Consider the following 19,699-nt stretch of genomic DNA (forward strand, 5'->3'; position numbering starts at 1 on the left):
TCTCTGTGTTTCTACCCCTTCCTGGGTCCTGGGCCCAGTCAGTGTTGACTCAGCCGCCATCAGTGTCGGGGTCCCTGGGCCAGAGGGTCACCATCTCCTGCACTGGAAGCAGCTCCAACATCGGGGGTGGTAATTATGTGAGCTGGTACCAACAAGTCCCAGGAGCGACCCCCAGTCTCCTGATTTATGAGAATAACAAACGACCCTCCGGGGTCCCCGATCGATTCTCTGGCTCCAAGTCTGGCAGCTCGGGCTCCCTGACCATCACTGGGCTGCAGGCTGATGACGAGGCTGATTATTATTGTGCATCATGGGACGATAGTCTCAGTGCTCACACAGAGCTCCAGGCCTGTGGGGAAGTGAGACAAAAACCTGCTGTGCCCACAGTGAAGGGGTTTCTTTCTTCAGCCCCACTTTCTGTCAAAACTGTTGCTTCCCTCTTTGTTTAGCCTAAAACTGACCCTGAAACCAAACCCAATGAACCGCCTCTAGTATCTGTCCTTTTCCTGTCAATTCTGTCCCCAACCTGTCCTTACATGCACACATTTTCTGTTTCATACAAGCTGATCAGAAATTCCTGGATGCTGGGGCAGGTTGTCCTGGGGACCAGTGTCTCTGAGGGTTGTGCTTGTCTGCTACGCCTACCATATGACAATACCACACACTGGATGCCTACACCAAAGATAGTGAATTTCTCTCAGTTTGGAGTCTAAATGTCCACGTTCAAGGGGGTGGCAGGATTGATTTCCCCTGAGGTCACTCTCCTTGACTGGCAAGTGGTGACATTCGTCCTGGGTCCTCACGTGGCATTCCCATGTGTACTCACCCATGCTGCCTCTACCTCTTCTGTAAAGATGCCAGGCCTGTTTATGGGCGCAGCACCCTTATAACCTCATTACCACGATGACATCTTTTAATGCCTTTTCTCAAACAGTCACAATGTGGGTTCAGGTTTCCATACAGGGTTTTGAGGGGCACAGATGAGTTCATATCAAGGTGTCAGGACAGACCCGGACACACAGTACAGCTGTCCGACTCAGGATAGTCATTGTCCACATGATATGCATGAATGGCATTTATTGAACCCTCCTACATGACCTATGTTGGTTTAGGAGCTCAAGTCGCAGTGCAGAAGTGACAAGGAGTGTCCCCAGGCTCAGGGAGCCGACACTGTCTGGGGAAGAAAGGGAACACACAAGCAATACATTGTGCCTCACCCTGACTTCTCACATGACGACCGAATGTCTCTGCAGGCTCCGGTCACACCCACACAACACACCTCTGCGTGACACAGACTTGTTCTCCATCTCCCACCGATCAGCAGCCTCAGATTTCACGTGACTCGATCACATCACCCCTCCATCTGCCCTGACGCTATTGGGCGACAAGGGAAGGGATTGTGCGATTGGTTTGGTTAACACAGTGCGTGTCTTGTGGGAATTGAACTCAGTCCCTGACTAACCACGTAGCTTGGAAGTTTGGGGTCCAGATCAGAGAGGCAGATGATAGAACTTTGAACAACCAGGTCCCCACCATATGCATCGTCTTCCCTCCATCGTCTTTGTAATTCAGGTTGGGACATGGACTGTGGGCTCCGGCATCTGCGGAGGAGACACAGGCCAGGTGGTTCCCATCTCATAAAACTACAGCTCGGGCCCCTGTCCATTCTGACATCTGCACCTGGTCAGCTCAGGCCAACACACACTCCCAGGCACAAGGTGCTGATGTGAAACGGAGGCAGGCCCAGGAGAGGTGGAGAGCATTAATAAAAGCAAATGCTTTGTTTTCTTAGAGACTTTAAAAAGAATTCAGAGTGTTCACTGTTTTTGATCCTAGGATAAAGATGTATACATTCAGATGGCTCTGTAAGAAAACAATCACTGAATTCAGGTAATAACATAAAAGGTAATTTGAATAAATGGTGAAATATTTTCTTTCCTAAAGACCCTGGCTCAAAACTTTAGCAATAAGTAGACAGGTTGCGCAAGCACTTTATCACTGCTTCTTTTTAGGTTTCCTTTGAGAAGGCGTGTGGGCAGGTACAAGCACAGGGGCCATGCAGATCCTTCTGAGACTGCAAGGGGGGAGAAGACGTGGCAAACCCCCAGCGACTCAGTGTGCCACCCGGGACACCTGCTCCTTCTCTGAACAGGCTCTTTGACAGCAGAGATGAGCCTCACGTCCAGGCTTCATGGTCCTGAGGACTCAGAAGGCTGCCTAGTCTGGTTGTGGCAGTCACTTCTTTCTGCTCGGGAAAGTGTAACAAAGTTTTGCATGAAAAACATGGGCTGCCACTAACAGCTCCCGGGTGGAGGCCCCAGTTGGGTTTCCGGTGACACCCAGTCCTCAGGGTCTCCTCCTAGTTCTCTTGTTCCGGGTCAGGCTACTCATCATCCATGCTACTAAATGTAAAAACTGTACAACAGTCAACATGTGAAATAGTCAATATGTGAAACAGGAGGCAAGAAAAGAGTGATAAAGGAATTTAACTTCTTTAAATCTAAATCTGGATTTAAGAAGAGAACAAAATAAGATAACAAAAATGATATTAAATTAAATATATTACACAAGGATATTAAATTATATTACATTTAAATGCACCAATTGTTCTAGTTACAGACATGGATTGACATAACGGATCAAAAGGGCCACTCTTCAAATAAAGATACATATAGGATGAATTTAAAAGAATGGTAAATGGGGCGCCTGAATGGCTCAGTCAGTTAGGTGTCTGACTTCGGCACAGGTCATGATCTCCTAGTTCATGAGTTCAGGCTCTGCGATGGGCTCTATGCTGACAGCTCGGAGCCTTCACCTGTTTCAGATTCTGTGTCTCCCTCTCTCTCTGCCCCCCCCCCCTTGCTCACACTCTGTCTTTCTCTGTCTCTCAAAGATGAAAAAACTTCAAAGAGTTTTAAACTACAATAAAAGAAAAGAATGGTAAATAAAAGTATATCTTGAAACAATGCAAGGACAGAAAGCTGTGGTTATATAAGTGTCACGTAAAGCGAAGGACTTGGCGGTTACAAGGGCTGAGTGCAGAGGGGGGCAATGGCCTGACTGCTGGTGCGTCAGGTACCCTGAAGGTGCCCATCCTGCCATCCACCACCTGACCACCCTGCCTGCCCTCCAGGCCCCTCTCCATCTCCTGCAGCAGCTCCCCGGGGGAATCCAGCTTTTCCCCAGTGCACCCCCATCCTGCACCATAGCCAGGGTATCCGGGAGGCCAACCCCTAGGTCCCTACCTGCTCCCTACCCACCACCTGCTCCTGGCATCCCTCCTGTGAATCCCTTGGCACCTGGCATGGTAAGACCAGGAATGCCGATGCAAAGAAGATGTGGAAGAAAATGAAGAAAGTTCTTACAGATATACAAAACCACAAGCATGGCAAGCATTCCTCCTCCTCCTCCTCTTTCTCCTCCTCCTCCTCCTCCTCCTCCTCCTCCTCCTCCTTCTCCTCCTTCTCCTCCTTCTCTTCTACAGCACTGATTCTGACTGAGTACAGGGCCTGGACCCTTCCCTCAAGCCTTTCTGGTTCTGCTCTCCGACCAAGAATCAGATGCCATCTTTGTACTGGGGAAAATTAGCCCCATCCCCCTCCTCCTTCACCCCTCTCTGAGCCTCACTCTGCTGTTCAGCCATGACTGACTGGGGAATTGGATAAGAATGACCATGGGTTAGTAAAGACTGTCTTCTCACTACTTGGATGGACATTTCAGCTGATGAGTTTAGTAGAACTCTTTTTGGCAGATGATGAGTCTTCGCAGCTAACTACTGAAGACGAGTATAAGAGATGTCAAATGTGATTTTTTAACCTGTTTTGCAATATTCATGGTGTTGTCGGAAGTGATACGGAGTTTTAATTATGGAAAAGAGAAACTCTACCATTGTAGTGATGGTGGGCAAACGTTGGTCATTTACTGGCAAATATATTTCCCAGCAGGACTTTACTGACCCTACTAACTGGAAGGCTGCTGGGAAATGGAGTCCATTGGGTTGATAAGCTTTGCCTGCCCTTTTGGAACCTAATCTCACTGGTGTCTCAGGCCCTTCACTTTCTCCAGCTCTCATTTAATCCAAATAAAGCTCTTTATCCAAGGAAGAAAGGAAGGGAGGAAAGAAGGATAGAGGAAAGGGAGAGAGATAGGGAGAGAAAGAGAGAGAAAGAAAAGAAAACAAAAGGAAAGAAAAGAAGAAAGAAAGAAAGAAAGAAAGAAAGAAAGAAAGAAAGAAAGAAAGAAAGAGAGACAGGAGAGGAAGAAAAACAACATGAGAGGCAACTACTGTCACTGACCCTTTAAATTTCCTCTGTGCTCAGAGTCAGACCCTCAGACCGTCCAGGGTCTCCAAGGCCTCCCTGTCTGTTTCTCACCGGCAGTCCTGGGGGTGACAGAGAAAGCTTTCTGTCTCAGGTCCCATGGGCCTGCAGCCGTATGTCAGAACTGATGCTTCTGCCCGAAGTTGAGCACTAACAATAAGGATCATCCTCAGGCTGCAGGCTGAGAAGGTCCTAGAGGCCTTGTTCCCAGAGTGGGAGCCAGAGAACCGAGCTGAGATCTCCGAGGGCCCATTTCTTCTGAGCACCACAGTTGTGGTAACGCTGAGAGAAAACTCCTGGAAGCAGCCCGCATAATTTGCTCCAACACTGTTGCTAATTCCTGTACAGGTGAGGGTCACCTTGTGCCCCTGAAACCCTGACAGGGAGGCCTCCTGTGTCGGGGCACACTGTGCCCAGGACCCTGCAACAGAGCAGTGGAGACACGGACAGGCAGGTCCTGAGGGAATGCCTCCAGCTTGTTCTTCAAAAGAGGGGAACAAGGAGCCCAGCACACCCCAGCCCATAATCACTCGCCTTGCTTTCCACAGCCAGTCACCTAAGCGGAGAACAAGGCGGGTGAGGAGAGGGGTCCAGGTCAAGGTGGAGACAGCCCAGGCTGTGCCCCTGACTGAGCCCACCAGTGAGAGAACTGCACAAAGCCTCTCTCATCCCCTCCCCACTTGGGAGAGCAGAGAGGAATCCTTCATGCAAATCACTCCCCTCCTGGGTCCCTAAACCTAATCACTGAATATGGTGACAGCTGAGAGTGGGGTGGGGCTGGGGAGCCAATTGGGGGCCCCGGTGAGCATAGAGCAGAGGGTACAAGGCAAGGTTCCAGGACTAGGTGCCCAGCTAAGACACCCGTCAGCCATCCCTGCACATCCCACAATGCATAGGGACAGACCTCCAGCGCTCCCTGCTGCCTCAGAGTTAGGGGGACTCACTTAGGACTGGGAGAAGGAACTGGAGTTGAGCAGAGAGAGGGACCCTCTGGACTTGAGCCTGCCTGGCACCCCACCCATCCCTACACAGGGTCGGGGGCTTCTGATCCCCCAAGTGCGACCTCCTGTGTCGCAGGCACCACCACACCTCAGTCCTTACTTCAGAGCTGTGGCTTCCTCAGCATGAATCACTCTGTGCCCCCCCCCACCACTTAGATAGTTGTGTTGTTGGGACGTCAGGTGAGGGACCCCCTCAGGGAAGTTGTGTCCTGCACTGAGGGATAAGAAGGGCAGAGGGCAGGCTCACCACTCCACAGGCTGTATCAGGAAGGCCTGAGGAGACATCCCATCTCTTTGTCACGTCAGGACACTTCCCACCCAGGCAAGCCAGTCCCCATAATCCTCTGCACCTGCCCCCATCCTCACACTTCATGGGGCAGGGTCCGTTAACAAGAATGCACATGAGATTCTTCAAGGACACACTGTAATTAGAAACAGGTGACATGTGCCTCTCATGGTGCCTTTTCCCAAGAGCACCCATAGGCGATAGTCAGCAACACAGTCATCCCAGGATGCAGCCAGGAAGCCCCAGTGGTGAAGGAGACACTGGAGGTGACTGGGTCCCCGGCACCAGATGGGTTTCCCTTCCAGACGGGACTGCACATTTGGGAAACGCAGAAGCTTGGGAATTGTAAGGACAGAGCTCATCCCATGACCCAGAAGATCCTGGTGCTCTAAGCGCTCCTTTCTCAGTGTGCAATGTATTATAATTACTGACACCAGATCCCTCTCTAGTCCTTCTCTGTGTCACACAAGGTTCTACTCCTACTGTAAATATTCACGCAATTATTTTCCCCAGTGTTTATCTAATCCATCTCTGCACTCTTCATGACAACATCTAGGATCCTACATCTAGGATACATCCTACATCTAGGATATATCTTCTGGGGTTTATATCATATATATGTGTATATAAATATATATATATATACACACATATATATACATATACATGTATATATATATACATACATATATACATATACATGTATATATATACAAATATATATGAAACACAAACTACGTATAAATAAAACATAAGATATTCTTATACACACACACACACTTCTAGTCATCGACTCTCAATTAACATAGAACCCTGTGCTCTAGTCCTATAAATATTCAATGCTTCCCTTTGAATACCTCCCATGAAACATCTCCTCCTTGTCTGTCATAGTGAGTCAGATGAAAACCCAACATGCTCCACAACCTTGAAAGTTTTGTTTGTCCTTTCAGCACTGAGTGTCTGCAGCCTACCGGTACTGAGCTGGTGCCCAGGAAAGGTTTTTGAATTAAAAAGAATACATCAGTGAATAAAAAAAGAAAAAATACACATATCCACATTCTTTACCTTATTGCCAAAACTAGTAACTCTTCTTTCATTTGAATCATCATAATCCATCCACATTTTTAAGCACAGAGATGGAGGTCATCTTAGACAAACCCTTACACCTCACACACAGCCTCCAGGTAATTCCTAAATCCTGGGATCTCCACAATGAATATAATGCTAAAATGTCCACACTACCCAAAGCACTCTATAAATTCAATGCAATCCCCTTAAAAAATCCAATGACATTTTGCACAAATATTAAAAAAAAAACACAAATTTTGTATAGAACCAGAAATTACCCCAAATTGCCAAAGCAATCTTGAGAAGGAAGAAACCTCGGGACACGATTCTTCACACTTTGAAATTATATTACAAAGCTGTAGTCATGAAAACCAACGTGGTATTGTTCTCAGGAGACACATAGATTGATGCCATAGATAAAAAGACCAGAAAAGTCATTCAAGTTCTTCTTGACCACCAGGGAAGACATAGGCTGAAAACGGTCCTTTGCAAGGTCTCCGGAACAGAGCTACCATGGATTTGGGAAGGATTTCAGAAAGAATATACATGAATCCTAGAGCAGATGCCCCAAATGGGATCCTTAGGATCTCACTGATATTTCCTGATGCACTTTGGGAGAGAAAACTGGAATGACTCAGATGTCTGACAAAGAGCACATTGACATAGATGCCGGGATAGAGTGTGAATCAACACACTCCATCTGGGTAAGAAGCACATGTAAAGAATGATGTCATCAGGGTCAGGTCCCATCTGCCAAAGTTCCCCAAGGGAGCTGCCCTCTGCTCTCTGCTGCTTCCTGCATTGGCACGGACGCCTGGAGCCCTGCCTCCGGTGTCATATCCAGTTAACTCCTTCCCCTATGGGTACACATTTACTGTTAGAGGAATGTGTGTAGAGACAACACCTCAGGCCTGACCCATGAACAGTCAAGGGAGCCATGGACAGTCTCACCCCCAGGAGTCTGAGTAGAACAGAGAGTCTGCCCTGAGGTGTTGGGGGGCCACGTGGGGAGACCTGGTCTAACGCTTAGGTAGAGGAGAGTGGCTAGAGCAGTGGGGAGGCAGAAGTGGTCTCTGATGGGCTCTGCTCATGTCATACAATGGCATGTCTGTGTCTGGACACTAAGGGGCACTCAAGGCCTGTTTCTGAGGGGTCACGGTAGACCAGAGCTGAGTCCTGCCACCTGCCACTGTCTGTGCCCTCGGCTCAGGCCTCACATCTGTGACCTCCCCACCCGCTGCCCTGAAATTGCCCCTCCCTTGCCCATCCCCCTGACATCCTCAGGCAGAGGCACCCATAGAAGTCAGTGAGGAGTCAGAAAACAGGGGGGTCGCATTTGCATGGTTGGGCCCTCCCCCTCTCAACAGATCAAGAGGTGAAGGGAGAGGTGAAGGGAGTCTCTGCTCAGCTGTGAGGTAACAGAAGGCAGGATCGGTGCTGACCTCCGCCATGGCCTGGTCCCCTCTCCTCCTCACCCTCCTCGCTCACTGCACAGGTGACTTGATGTGGGGACACAGGAAGGGGTCATGGAAGCACAAGTGTGTGCCTGATTCCTCCTCTTGTCTCTAGACCCCAGGAATATCCTCTCTGTTGTTTCTCTTTCCAGGGATTTGGGCTCAGTCGGGGCCGAATCAACCATCCTCAGTGTCTGGAGCCCTGGGCCAGAGGGTCACTATCTCCTGCACTGGAGTTGGTTGTTACGTGGGCTGGTACCAACAAATCCCAGGAATGGCCCCCAAAACTATCATCTATGATGATACCAACCGACCCTCAGGGGTCCCTGATCGATTCTCTGGCTCCAAGTCTGGCAGCACAGGCACTCTGACCGTCACTGGGCTCCAGGCCGAGGACGAGGCTGATTATTACTGCTCATCGTGGTACAGCAGTGGCAGTGCTTACACAGTGGTCCAGGCCTGTGGGGAAGTGAGACAAAAAGTAGTTACTCATCTGTAAAGAGGGAAACACATGAACAGTTGCCTCCTGAGCTTAGCCTGTGATTCTGCTCATTCCGTGGCTGATGACTTGGACACAGGTCCATGCAAGGGCACCTCCCATGAGTGAGGTTCCTCCTGTCCTTTCTGTCCTCAAAGTCACGCTCAGAAAACCCTTCCGACACAGAGTCTTGATGGAAGACAAATACTTCTAGGCCAGAACATATCAATTTTTCCTTCTGATATAAAAAGAAATGAAGCATTTTTATTCTTTCTCTGAACTCTACCCATGTGGTGCCTGAAATACGTAAGCCTTATTTGCATCTGGTACTATTATCTCCATGGCAGTGGCTAGTCTCTTCTTCTTATCTATTATTTGTGAAAAATGCCAATTTAAAATTATAAAATTATGAGGATAAGTTTCACAAATTTTGTCCATAGGAAAAACCCTGCACTTCAATGTTTATAACAACTGATTCCTAATCACTAAAGCCTGAAAGCACCCTAAACTTGCACATGGATATTTATTCTAGGTTTAAAATAATCACCCAAACCAGGAACCAACTAAGAAGTCACCAAGGAGGTGCCACTTTTATAAATAATTTGATAATTATATCAAATATTGAAAGAAGCAAAACTCTGCAAACATCTGTAGGTCGCGGGAGTGCTAAACGCTGAAAAAGAATTAATCATGTGAACAGCAGGAAACACTCTGAGCAACAGAATTATTCTATATGATATTAATGGCACTTAAATGACACTCTGTCATTGTCTGTCATTGTCTCCCAAACAAACGCAAGCAAATCAGTGCACAACCACCACACATACCCGTGTGAGCACACACACAAGGACAGGGTTTGTCTAGGAGCTCACGAGCCAACTGAAAGGGCCCCCATGAGGCAAAACTAGAAAGATTTCAACCACAGGAACATAAAAGGATTGGGTTGTAACTCAGTGTCTACACATATGTCTGCCGTCCATATTGTTAACTGATGGTATAAATATATGGAATCAGAGGAGACACATTACCGTGCAGAGATTTCATGGAACAGGTGTAAACCCTTGGCTTGAATGACGTCAGGCATAACCCCCACTCAGTAAGTATGCACAAAGGCACCAACAAGAGGGACAGTCTGGAGAAGTGTCACAGTAAGAGAAGCTTAAGGACAATTCACAACTCAATGTCACAAAGAATCATAAACTGGATCATACAACAGAAAAAGGACATTAGGGAAAAACTAAGAAATTCTGAATAAACTGTGGATATTAATTGTTACGTGGTGAACTGTGTCTCCAAAAATTCATGTGATTAAAAGTTCTAAAAACTCCCATATTTCAGGATGAGACTCTATTTGGAAATGAGACTGTTGCCGATGTAATTGCCAGGGTGAGACCAGTAAACTGTAACTGCATGTGTTCTAGGCTTTCTCTGTCTTTGTTTTTCCTCTCACTCGGCCTGCAATGATGCTGAAAGGAATCTCACTATTTTAGAGAAAAAAGCCTATGAACCCATCCTACCTCGTCCAGAGAACCCTGGTATTACCGGAAAAAATCTAGACATTTTGTTGTCTTTTCACTGTTAACCCATGGAACATTTACCAAATAAAGATAATAGGGTTGAATGTGAGTGGGATTGCCTTTCCTGAATTCCCCTTGATGGATGAGCAGAGAACAAATTTCTAAGAAGATAGATTCCCTTGTACTGTATAATGGTTTATATCAATGTTCATCCTGAGAACACTTACAAAACTGGACCAATAGAGAGGCAAACAGGTCATAAGTATACCAAAGAAGAAAATAAATTCCAGACTAAGTATAAAGGCCTGGTCAAAACCCAGATTGGGATTTAAGTACAGTGGATACTTCTCTGCGGAGAACAGGTAGTCTTTTGACAAACAGAGACTTCAGATGCCCCAGAGCCTGTACCATGGAGGTGGTGGGATAACAGGAGACTCTCACAATACAGCAACAACAGCAAAAAGTATTCAAAGTTCAAGGATAACCCCCATGGACTTTTTATCACATATGAACCGGGAGTGAACCTGGGAAATATGAGGCCTTGAAATTGGTTTCGATTGGAGACTGGTAGGGGTGCCTGGATGATTCAGTCAGTTAAGCTTCAGACTTTGGCTCAGGTCATGATCTCGTGGTTCGTGAGCGGAAGCCCTGCCTGGGGCTCTGTGCCACAGAATCAGAGCCTGGAGCTTATTTTGATTCTGCGTCTCCCGCTCTCTCTCTGTACCTCCCTGCTCTCTCTCTCTCTCTGTCTCTCTCTCTCTCTCTGTCTCTCTTTGTTCTTTCTCTCTGTCCTCTCTCTCTTAAAAAAAATAAACATTAAAACAAATTTAGATCGGAGACTGGTAGCGATGCCAGGCCCCCGCAGCAAGCAAACCCAATGTCAGGGAACACTAATATGTCCAGGAACATAAACATTGTAAAATAAGCCCTATGTTGACAAGCCTGGATGTTGTTAGTGACCTGAAGAAAATTAATGTCTCCATCCCAAGCACCCAGAAGAGAATCTACTCATGCTCCTTCCCTGAGTACTGAAAGCTCAAATATCTATCTGCAAAGGTCAGAGTGTCCTCTAGGGATGCTGTGTGTTGTCAGAGCAGCTGGGTGACCAGGACCGGGGTCAGCGGTGGCCTGCTCGCATTGGCACTGAGAGAACTGGGCTGTGAGGCAGGCCAGAAGGAAAATACCCGAACAGGTATTTTCCAGACAGACCTTACTATCCGACAGAGCTCAGTCCCATGACCCAGAAGTTCCTGGTGCTCTAAGCCCTCCTTTCTCAGTGTGCAATGTATTATAATTACTCACACCAGATCCTTCTCTAGACCTTCTCTGTGTCACACAAGGATCTACTCATATGTAAATATTCACACAATTATTTTCCCCAGTGGTTTATCTAATCCATCTCTGCACTGTTCATGACAATACAACTAGGATATATCTCCTGGGATTTGTATCATACACACACACACACACACACACACATATATATATATATATATATATATATATATATATACACATACATATATATGTATATATAAAAATGTATGAAACACAAACTACATATATATAAAACATAAGATACAGTTACATACACACATACACACTTCTAGTCATCGACTCTTGGTTAACATAGAACCGTGTGCTCTAGCGTATAAATATTTAATCCTTCCCATTGAATCCCTCACAAGAAACATCTCCTCCTTGTCTATCATAGTGAGTCACATGAAAACCCAACATGCTCCACGACCTTGACAGTTTTGTTTGTCCTTGCAAAACTGAGTGTCTGCAGCTTACCGATACTTCGCTGGTGCTCAGGAAAGGTTTTTGATTTTTAAAGAATACATCAGTGAAAAAAAGGAAAAATGCACATATCCACATTTTTTACCTTATTGCCAAAACTAGTATCTCTTCTATCATTTGAATCATGATAATCCATCCACATTTTTAAGCACAGAGATGGAGGTCATCTTAGACAAACACGTAGACCTCACACACAGCCTCCAGGTAATTCCTAAATCCTGGGATCTCCACAATGAATATAATGCTAAAATGTCCACACTACCAAAAGCACTCTATAAATTCAATGCAATCCCCATAAAAATTCCAATGAAGTTTTGCACAGAGATAAAAAAAAAACCTGAATTTTGTATAGAACCAGTAAAGACCCCAAATTGCCAAAGCAATCTTGAGAAGGAACAAACCTCGAGACACCATACTTCGCACTTTCAAATTATATTACAAAGCTGTAGTCATGAAAACAAATGTGGTATTGTTCTCAGGAGACACATAGATTCATGCCATAGAATAAAAACACCAGAAAGTCATTCAAGTTCCTCTTGACCACCATGGAAGACATAGGTTGAAAACAGGACCTTTGCAAGGTCTCCGGAACAGAGCTACCATGGATTTGGGAAGGATTTCAGAAAGAGTATACATGAATCCTAGAGCAGATGCCCCAAATGGGATCCTTAGGATCTCACTGATATTTCCTGATGCACTTTGGGAAAGAAAACTGGAATGACTCAGACGTCTGACAAAGAGCACATTCACATAGATGCCGGGATAGAGTGTGAATTAACACACTCCATCTGGGTAAGAAGCACATCTAAGAACGATCTCATCAGGGTCAGGTCCCATCTGCCAAATTTCCCCATGGGAGATGCCCTCTGCTCTCTGCTGCTTCCTGCATTGGGATGGGTGCCTGAACCCCTGCCTCCGCTGTCATATCCAGTTAACTCCTTCCCCTATGGGTACACATTTACTGTTAGAGGAATGTGTGTAGAGACAACTCTTCAGTCCTGATCCATGAACAGTCAAGGGAGCCATGGACAGGCTCACCCCCAGGAGTCTAAGTAGAACAGAGAGTCTGCCCTGAGGTGATGGGGGGCCACGTTGGGAGACCTTGTCTAACGCTTAGAGGAGAGTGGCTAGAGCAGTGGGGAGGCAGAAGTGGTCTCTGATGGGCTCTGCTCATGTCATACAATGGCATGTCTGTGTCTGGACACTAAGGGGCACTCAAGGCCTGTTTCTGAGGGGTCACGGTAGATCAGAGATGAGAACTGCCACCTGCCACTGCCTGTGCCCTCTGCTCAGGCCTCACATCTGTGACCTCCCCACCCCTGCCCTGAAATTGCCCCTACCCTGCCAATCCCCCTGACATCCTCAGACAGAGGCACCTAAAGAAGTCAGTGAGGAGTCAAAAAACAGGGTGGTCGCATTTGCATGGTTGGGCCCTCCCCCTCTCAACAGATCAAGAGGTGAAGGGAGAGGTTAAGGGAGGCTCTGCTCAGCTGTGAGGCAACAGAAGGCTGTTCAGAGGATCGGTGCTGACCTCCACCATGGCCTGGTCACCTCTCCTCCTCACCCTCCTCGCTCACTGCACAGGTGACATGATGTGGGGACACGGGAAGGAGTTCTGGAAGCACAGGTGTGGGCCTGATTCCTCCTCTTGTCTCTAGACTCCAGGAATATCCTCTCTGTTGTTTCTCTTTCCAGGGATTTGGGCTCAGTCGGGGCTGACTCAACCATCCTCAGTGTCTGGGGCCCTGGGCCAGAGGGTCACTATCTCCTGCACTGGAGTTGGTAGTTACGTGGATTGGTACCAACAAATCCCAGGAATGGCCCCCAAAACCATCATCTATGATAATAGCAACCGACCCTCAGGGGTCCCTGATCGATTCTCCGGCTCCAAGTCTGGCAGCACAGGCACGCTGACCGTCACTGGGCTCCAGGCCGAGGACGAGGCTGATTATTACTGCTCATCGTGGTACAGCAGTGGCAGTGCTTACACAGTGGTCCAGGCCTGTGGGGAAGTGAGACAAAAACCTAGTTACTCATCTGTAAAGAGGGAAACACATCAACAGTTGCCTCCTGAGCTTAGCCTGTGATTCTGCTCATTCCGTGGCTGATGACTTGTACGCAGGTCCATGCAAGGGCACCTCCCGTGAGTGAGGTTCCTCCTGTCCTTTCTGTCCTCAAAGTCACTCTCAGAAAACCCTTCCGACACAGTCTTGATGGAAGACAAATCTCTTGTTTTATCAGCTCAGGTATTTTACTTCTAGGCCATATCATATCAATTTTTCCTTCTGATATAAAAATAAATGACGCATTTTTATTTTTTCTCTGAACTCTACCCATGTGGTCCCTGAAGAATAAGTCAGCCTTATTTGCATCTGGTACTATTATCTCCATGGCAGTGGCTAGTCTTTTCTTCTTATCTATTATTTGTGAAAAAATGCCAATTTAAAATTGTAAAATTATGAAGATAAGTTTCAAAACTTTTGTCCATAGGAAAAACCCTGCACTTCAATGTTTATAACAACTGATTCCTAATCACAAAAGCCTGAAAGCACCCTAAACATGGCACATGGATATTTATTCTAGGTTTAAAATAATCACCCAAACCAGGAACTAACTAAGAGGACAACAAGGAGGTGCCACTTTTATAAATAATTTAATAATTATATCCAACATTGGAGGAAGCAAAACTCTGCAAACATCTGTAGGTCGTGGGGGTGCTAAACGCTGAAAAAGAATTAGTCGTGTGAACAGAGGAAAACATTCTGAGCCACAGAATTATTCTATATGATACTAATGGCCCTTAAATGACACTCTGTCATTGTCTGGCATTGTCTCCCAAACAAACACAAGCAAATCAGCGCATAACCACCACACATACCCGTGTGAGCACACACACAAGGACAGGGTTTGTCTAGGAGCTCACGAGCCAACTGAAAGGGCCCCCATGAGGCAAAACTAGAAAGATTTCAACCACAGGAACATAAAAGGATTGGGTTGTAACTCAGTGTCTACACATATGTCTGTCGTCCATATTGTTAACTGATGGTATAAATAAATGGAATCAGAGGAGACACATTACCGTGCAGAGATTTCATGGAACAGGTGTAAACCCTTGGCTTGAATGACGTCAGGCATAACCCCCACTCAGTAAGTATGCACAAAGGCACCAACAAGAGGGACAGTCTGGAGAAGTGTCACAGTAAGAGAAGCTTAAGGACAATTCACAACTCAATGTCACAAAGAATCATAAACTGGATCATACAACAGAAAAAGGACATTAGGGAAAAACTAAGAAATTCTGAATAAACTGTGGATATTAATTGTTACGTGGTGAACTGTGTCTCCAAAAATTCATGTGATTAAAAGTTCTAAAAACTCCCATATTTCAGGATGAGACTCTATTTGGAAATGAGACTGTTGCCGATGTAATTGCCAGGGTGAGACCAGTAAACTGTAACTGCATGTGTTCTAGGCTTTCTCTGTCTTTGTTTTTCCTCTCACTCGGCCTGCAATGATGCTGAAAGGAATCTCACTATTTTAGAGAAAAAAGCCTATGAACCCATCCTACCTCGTCCAGAGAACCCTGGTATTACCGGAAAAAATCTAGACATTTTGTTGTCTTTTCACTGTTAACCCATGGAACATTTACCAAATAAAGATAATAGGGTTGAATGTGAGTGGGATTGCCTTTCCTGAATTCCCCTTGATGGATGAGCAGAGAACAAATTTCTAAGAAGATAGATTCCCTTGTACTGTATAATGGTTTATATCAATGTTCATCCTGAGAACACTTACAAAACCGGACCAATAGAGAGGCAAACGGGTCATAAGTATACCAGAGAAGAAAATAAATTCCAGACTAAGTATAAAGGCCTGGTCAAAACCCAGATTGGGATTTAAGTACAGTGGATACTTCTCTGCGGAGAACAGGTAGTCTTTTGACAAACAGAGACTTCAGATGCCCCAGAGCCTGTACCATGGAGGTGGTGGGATAACAGGAGACTCTCACAATACAGCAACAACAGCAAAAAGTATTCAAAGTTCAAGGATAACCCCCATGGACTTTTTATCACATATGAACCAGGAGTGAACCTGGGAAATATGAGGCCTTGAAATTGGTTTCAATTGGAGACTGGTAGGGGTGCCTGGATGACTCAGTCGGTTAAACTTCAGACTTTGGCTCAGGTCATGATCTCGTGGTTCGTGAGCGGAAGCCCTGCCTGGGGCTCTGTGCCACAGAATCAGAGCCTGGAGCTTGCTTTTGATTCTGCGTCTCCCGCTCTCTCTCTGTACCTCCCTGCTCTCTCTCTCTCTCTCTCTGTCTCTCTCTCTCTCTCTGTCTCTCTTTGTTCTTTCTCTCTGTCCTCTCTCTCTTAAAAAAAATAAACATTAAAACAAATTTAGATCGGAGACTGGTAGCGATGCCAGGCCCCCGCAGCAAGCAAACCCAATGTCAGGGAACACTAATATGTCCAGGAACATAAACATTGTAAAATAAGCCCTATGTTGACCAGCCGGGACGTTGTCAGTGACCTGAAGAAAATTAATGTCTCCATCCCAAGCACCCGGAAGAGGATCTACTCATGCTCCTTCCCTGAATACTGAAAGCTCAAATATCCATCTGCAAAGGTCAGAGTGTCCTCTAGGGATGCTGTGCGTTGTCAGAGCAGCTGGTGACCAGGACAGGGGTCAGCGGTGGCCTGTTCACATTGGCACTGAGAGGACTGGGCTGTGAGGCAGGCCAGCAGGAAAATACCCAAACAGGTATTTTCCAGACAGAGCTTACTACCCGACAGAGCTCAGTCCCATGACCCAGAAGTTCCTGGTGCTCTAAGCCCTCCTTTCTCAGTGTGCAATGTTTTATAATTACTCATACCAGATCCTTCTTTAGTCCTTCTCTGTGTCACACAAGGTTCTACTCATATGTAAATATTCACACAATTATTTTCCCCAGTGGTTTATCTAATGCATCTCTCCACTGTTCATGACAATACAACTAGGATCTATCTCCCGGGATTTGTATCATATATATACACACATATACATATATATGTGTATATATAAAAATGTATGAAACACAAACTACATATAAATAAAACATAAGATACAGTTACATGCGCACATACACACTTCTAGTCATCTACTCTTGGTTAACATAGAACCGTGTGCTCTAGTGTACAAATATTTAATCCTTCCCATTGAATCCCTCACAAGAAACATCTCCTCCTTGTCTGTCATAGTGAGTCACATGGAAACCCAACATGCCTCACGACCTTGACAGTTTTGTTTGTCCTTGCAACACTGAGTGTCTGTAGCTTACAGAAACTTTGCTGGTGCTCAGGAAAGGTTTTTGATTTTTAAAGAATACATCAGTGAAAAAAGGAAAAATGCACATATCCACATTCTTTACCTTATTGCCAAAACTAGTATCTCTTCTATCATTTGAATCATGATAATCCATCCACATTTTTAAGCACAGAGATGGAGGTCATCTTAGACAAACACGTAGACCTCACACACAGCCTCCAGGTAATTCCTAAATCCAGGGATCTCCACAATAAATATAATGCTAAAATGTCCACACTACCAAAAGCACTCTATAAATTCAATGCAATCCCCATAAAAATTCCAATGAAGTTTTGCACAGTGATAAAAAAAAAAAAAACCTAAATTTTGTAGAACCAGTAAAGACCCCAAATTGCCAAAGCAATCATGAGAAGGAACAAACCTCGAGACACCATACTTCGCAATTTCAAATTATATTACAAAGCTGTAGTCATGGAAACAAATGTGGTATTGTTCTCAGGAGACACATAGATTCATGCCATAGAATAAAAACACCAGAAAGTCATTCAAGTTCCTCTTGACCACCATGGAAGACAAAGGTTGAAAACAGGACCTTTGCAAGGTCTCCGGAACAGAGCTACCATGGATTTGGGAAGGAATTCAGAAAGAGTATACATGAATCCTAGAGCAGATGCCCCAAATGGGATCCTTAGGATCTCACTGATATTTCCTGATGCACTTTGGGAGAGAAAACTGGAATGACTCAGACGTCTGACAATGAGCACATTGACATAGATGCCGGGATAGAGTGTGAATTAACACACTCCATCTGGGTAAGAAGCACATCTAAGAACGATCTCACCAGGGTCAGGTCCCAATTGCCAAGGCCCCCATGGGAGCTGCCCTCTGGTCTCTGCTGCTTCCTGCATTGGCACCGGCACCTGGAGCCCTGTGTCCGCTGTCATATTCAGTTAACTCCTTCCCCTTTTGATACACCTTTACTGTTAGAGGAATGTGTGTAGAGACAACTCCTCAGGCCTGACCCATTAAGAGTCAAGGGAGCCATGGACAGACTCATGTCCAGGAGTCTGAGTAGAACAGACAGTCTGCCCTGAGATGATTGGGGGCCACATGTGGGGACACCTGGTCTAGCCCTGAGGCAGGGGAGAGTGGCTAGAGCAGTGGGGAGGTAGAAGTGGTCTCTGATGGGCTGTGCTCACCTCATACAATGGCATGTCTGTGTCTGGACGCTAAGGGGCACTCAAGGCCTGTTTCTGAGGGGTCACGGTAGACCAGAGCTGAGAAGTGCCACCTGCAACTGTCTGTGCCCTGTCTCAGGGCTCACATCTGTGACCTCCCCACCCGCTGCCCTGAAATTGCCCCTCCCTTGCCCATCCCCCTGACATACTCAGACAGAGGCACCTAAAGAAGTCAGTGAGGAGTCAAAAAACAGGGGGGTCGCATTTGCATGCTTGGGCCCTCCCCCTCTCAACAGATCAAGAGGTGAAGGGAGAGGTTAAGGGAGGCTCTGCTCAGCTGTGAGGCAACAGAAGGCAGGATCGGTGCTGACCTCCGCCATGGCCTGGTCTCCTCTTCTCCTCACCCTCCTCGCTCACTGCACAGGTGACTTGATGTGGGGACACGGGAAGGGGTCCTGGAAGCACAAGTGTGCACCTGATTCCTCCTCTTGTCTCTAGACTCCAGGAATATCCTCTCTGTTGTTTCTCTTCCCAGGGATTTGGGCTCAGTCGGGGCAGACTCAACCATCCTCAGTGTCTGGGGCCCTGGGCCAGAGGGTCACTATCTCCTGCACTGGAGTTGGTAGTTACGTGGGTTGGTACGAACAAATCCCAGAAATGGCCCCCAAAGCCATCATCTATAGTAATAGCAACCGACCCTCAGGGGTCCCTGATCGATTCTCTGGCTCCAAGTCTGGCAGCACAGGCACTCTGACCATCAATGGGCTCCAGGCTGAGGACGAGGCTGATTATTACTGCTCATCGTGGGACAGTAGTCTAAAAGCTCACACAATGCTCTAAGCCTGTGGGGAAGTGAGACAAAAACCTAGTTACTCAACTGTAAAGAAGGGAAACACATCAGCAGTTGCCTTCTCAGCTCATCCTGTGATTCTGCTCATTCTATGGCTGATGGCTTTGGCGCAGGTCCATGCAAGGGCACCTCCCATGAGTGAAGTTCCTCCTGTCCTCTGTCCTCAAAGTCACTCTCAGAAAACACTTCTGACACAAAGAGTCCTCATGAAAGAGAAATCTCTTTTTTATAAGCTGAAGTATTTAACTTTTAGGCCAGATCATATCAATTTTCCTTCTGACAGTAAAATAAATGAAGCATTTTCAGTTTTCCTCTGATCTCCACCCTTGTGGTGCTTGAAGAATAAGTCAGCCTTATTTGCATCTGGTACTATTATCTCATTGGCGGTGACTAGTTTTGTCTTGTTATCTATTATTTGTGAAAGAATGCCATTTCAGATTA

At 46.2% G+C, this 19,699-nt stretch overlaps 1 gene segment (V, D, J or C); it reads left to right on the forward strand.

The window, feature by feature from the left end:
* The first annotated feature begins 8,076 nt into the window (after positions 1-8,076).
* LOC128777125 (immunoglobulin lambda variable 1-40-like) lies at positions 8,077-19,248 on the forward strand. The segment is given in 3 exon segments: positions 8,077-8,169; positions 13,619-13,935; positions 19,003-19,248. Coding segments are annotated over 3 exon segments (609 nt in total).
* The last annotated feature ends 451 nt before the right edge of the window (positions 19,249-19,699 follow it).

The sequence above is a fragment of the Panthera pardus genome, unplaced genomic scaffold (genome assembly GCF_024362965.1).
Source record: "Panthera pardus isolate Hobbes unplaced genomic scaffold, ASM2436296v1 HiC_scaffold_15, whole genome shotgun sequence".
Lineage (NCBI taxonomy): Eukaryota > Metazoa > Chordata > Mammalia > Carnivora > Felidae > Panthera > Panthera pardus.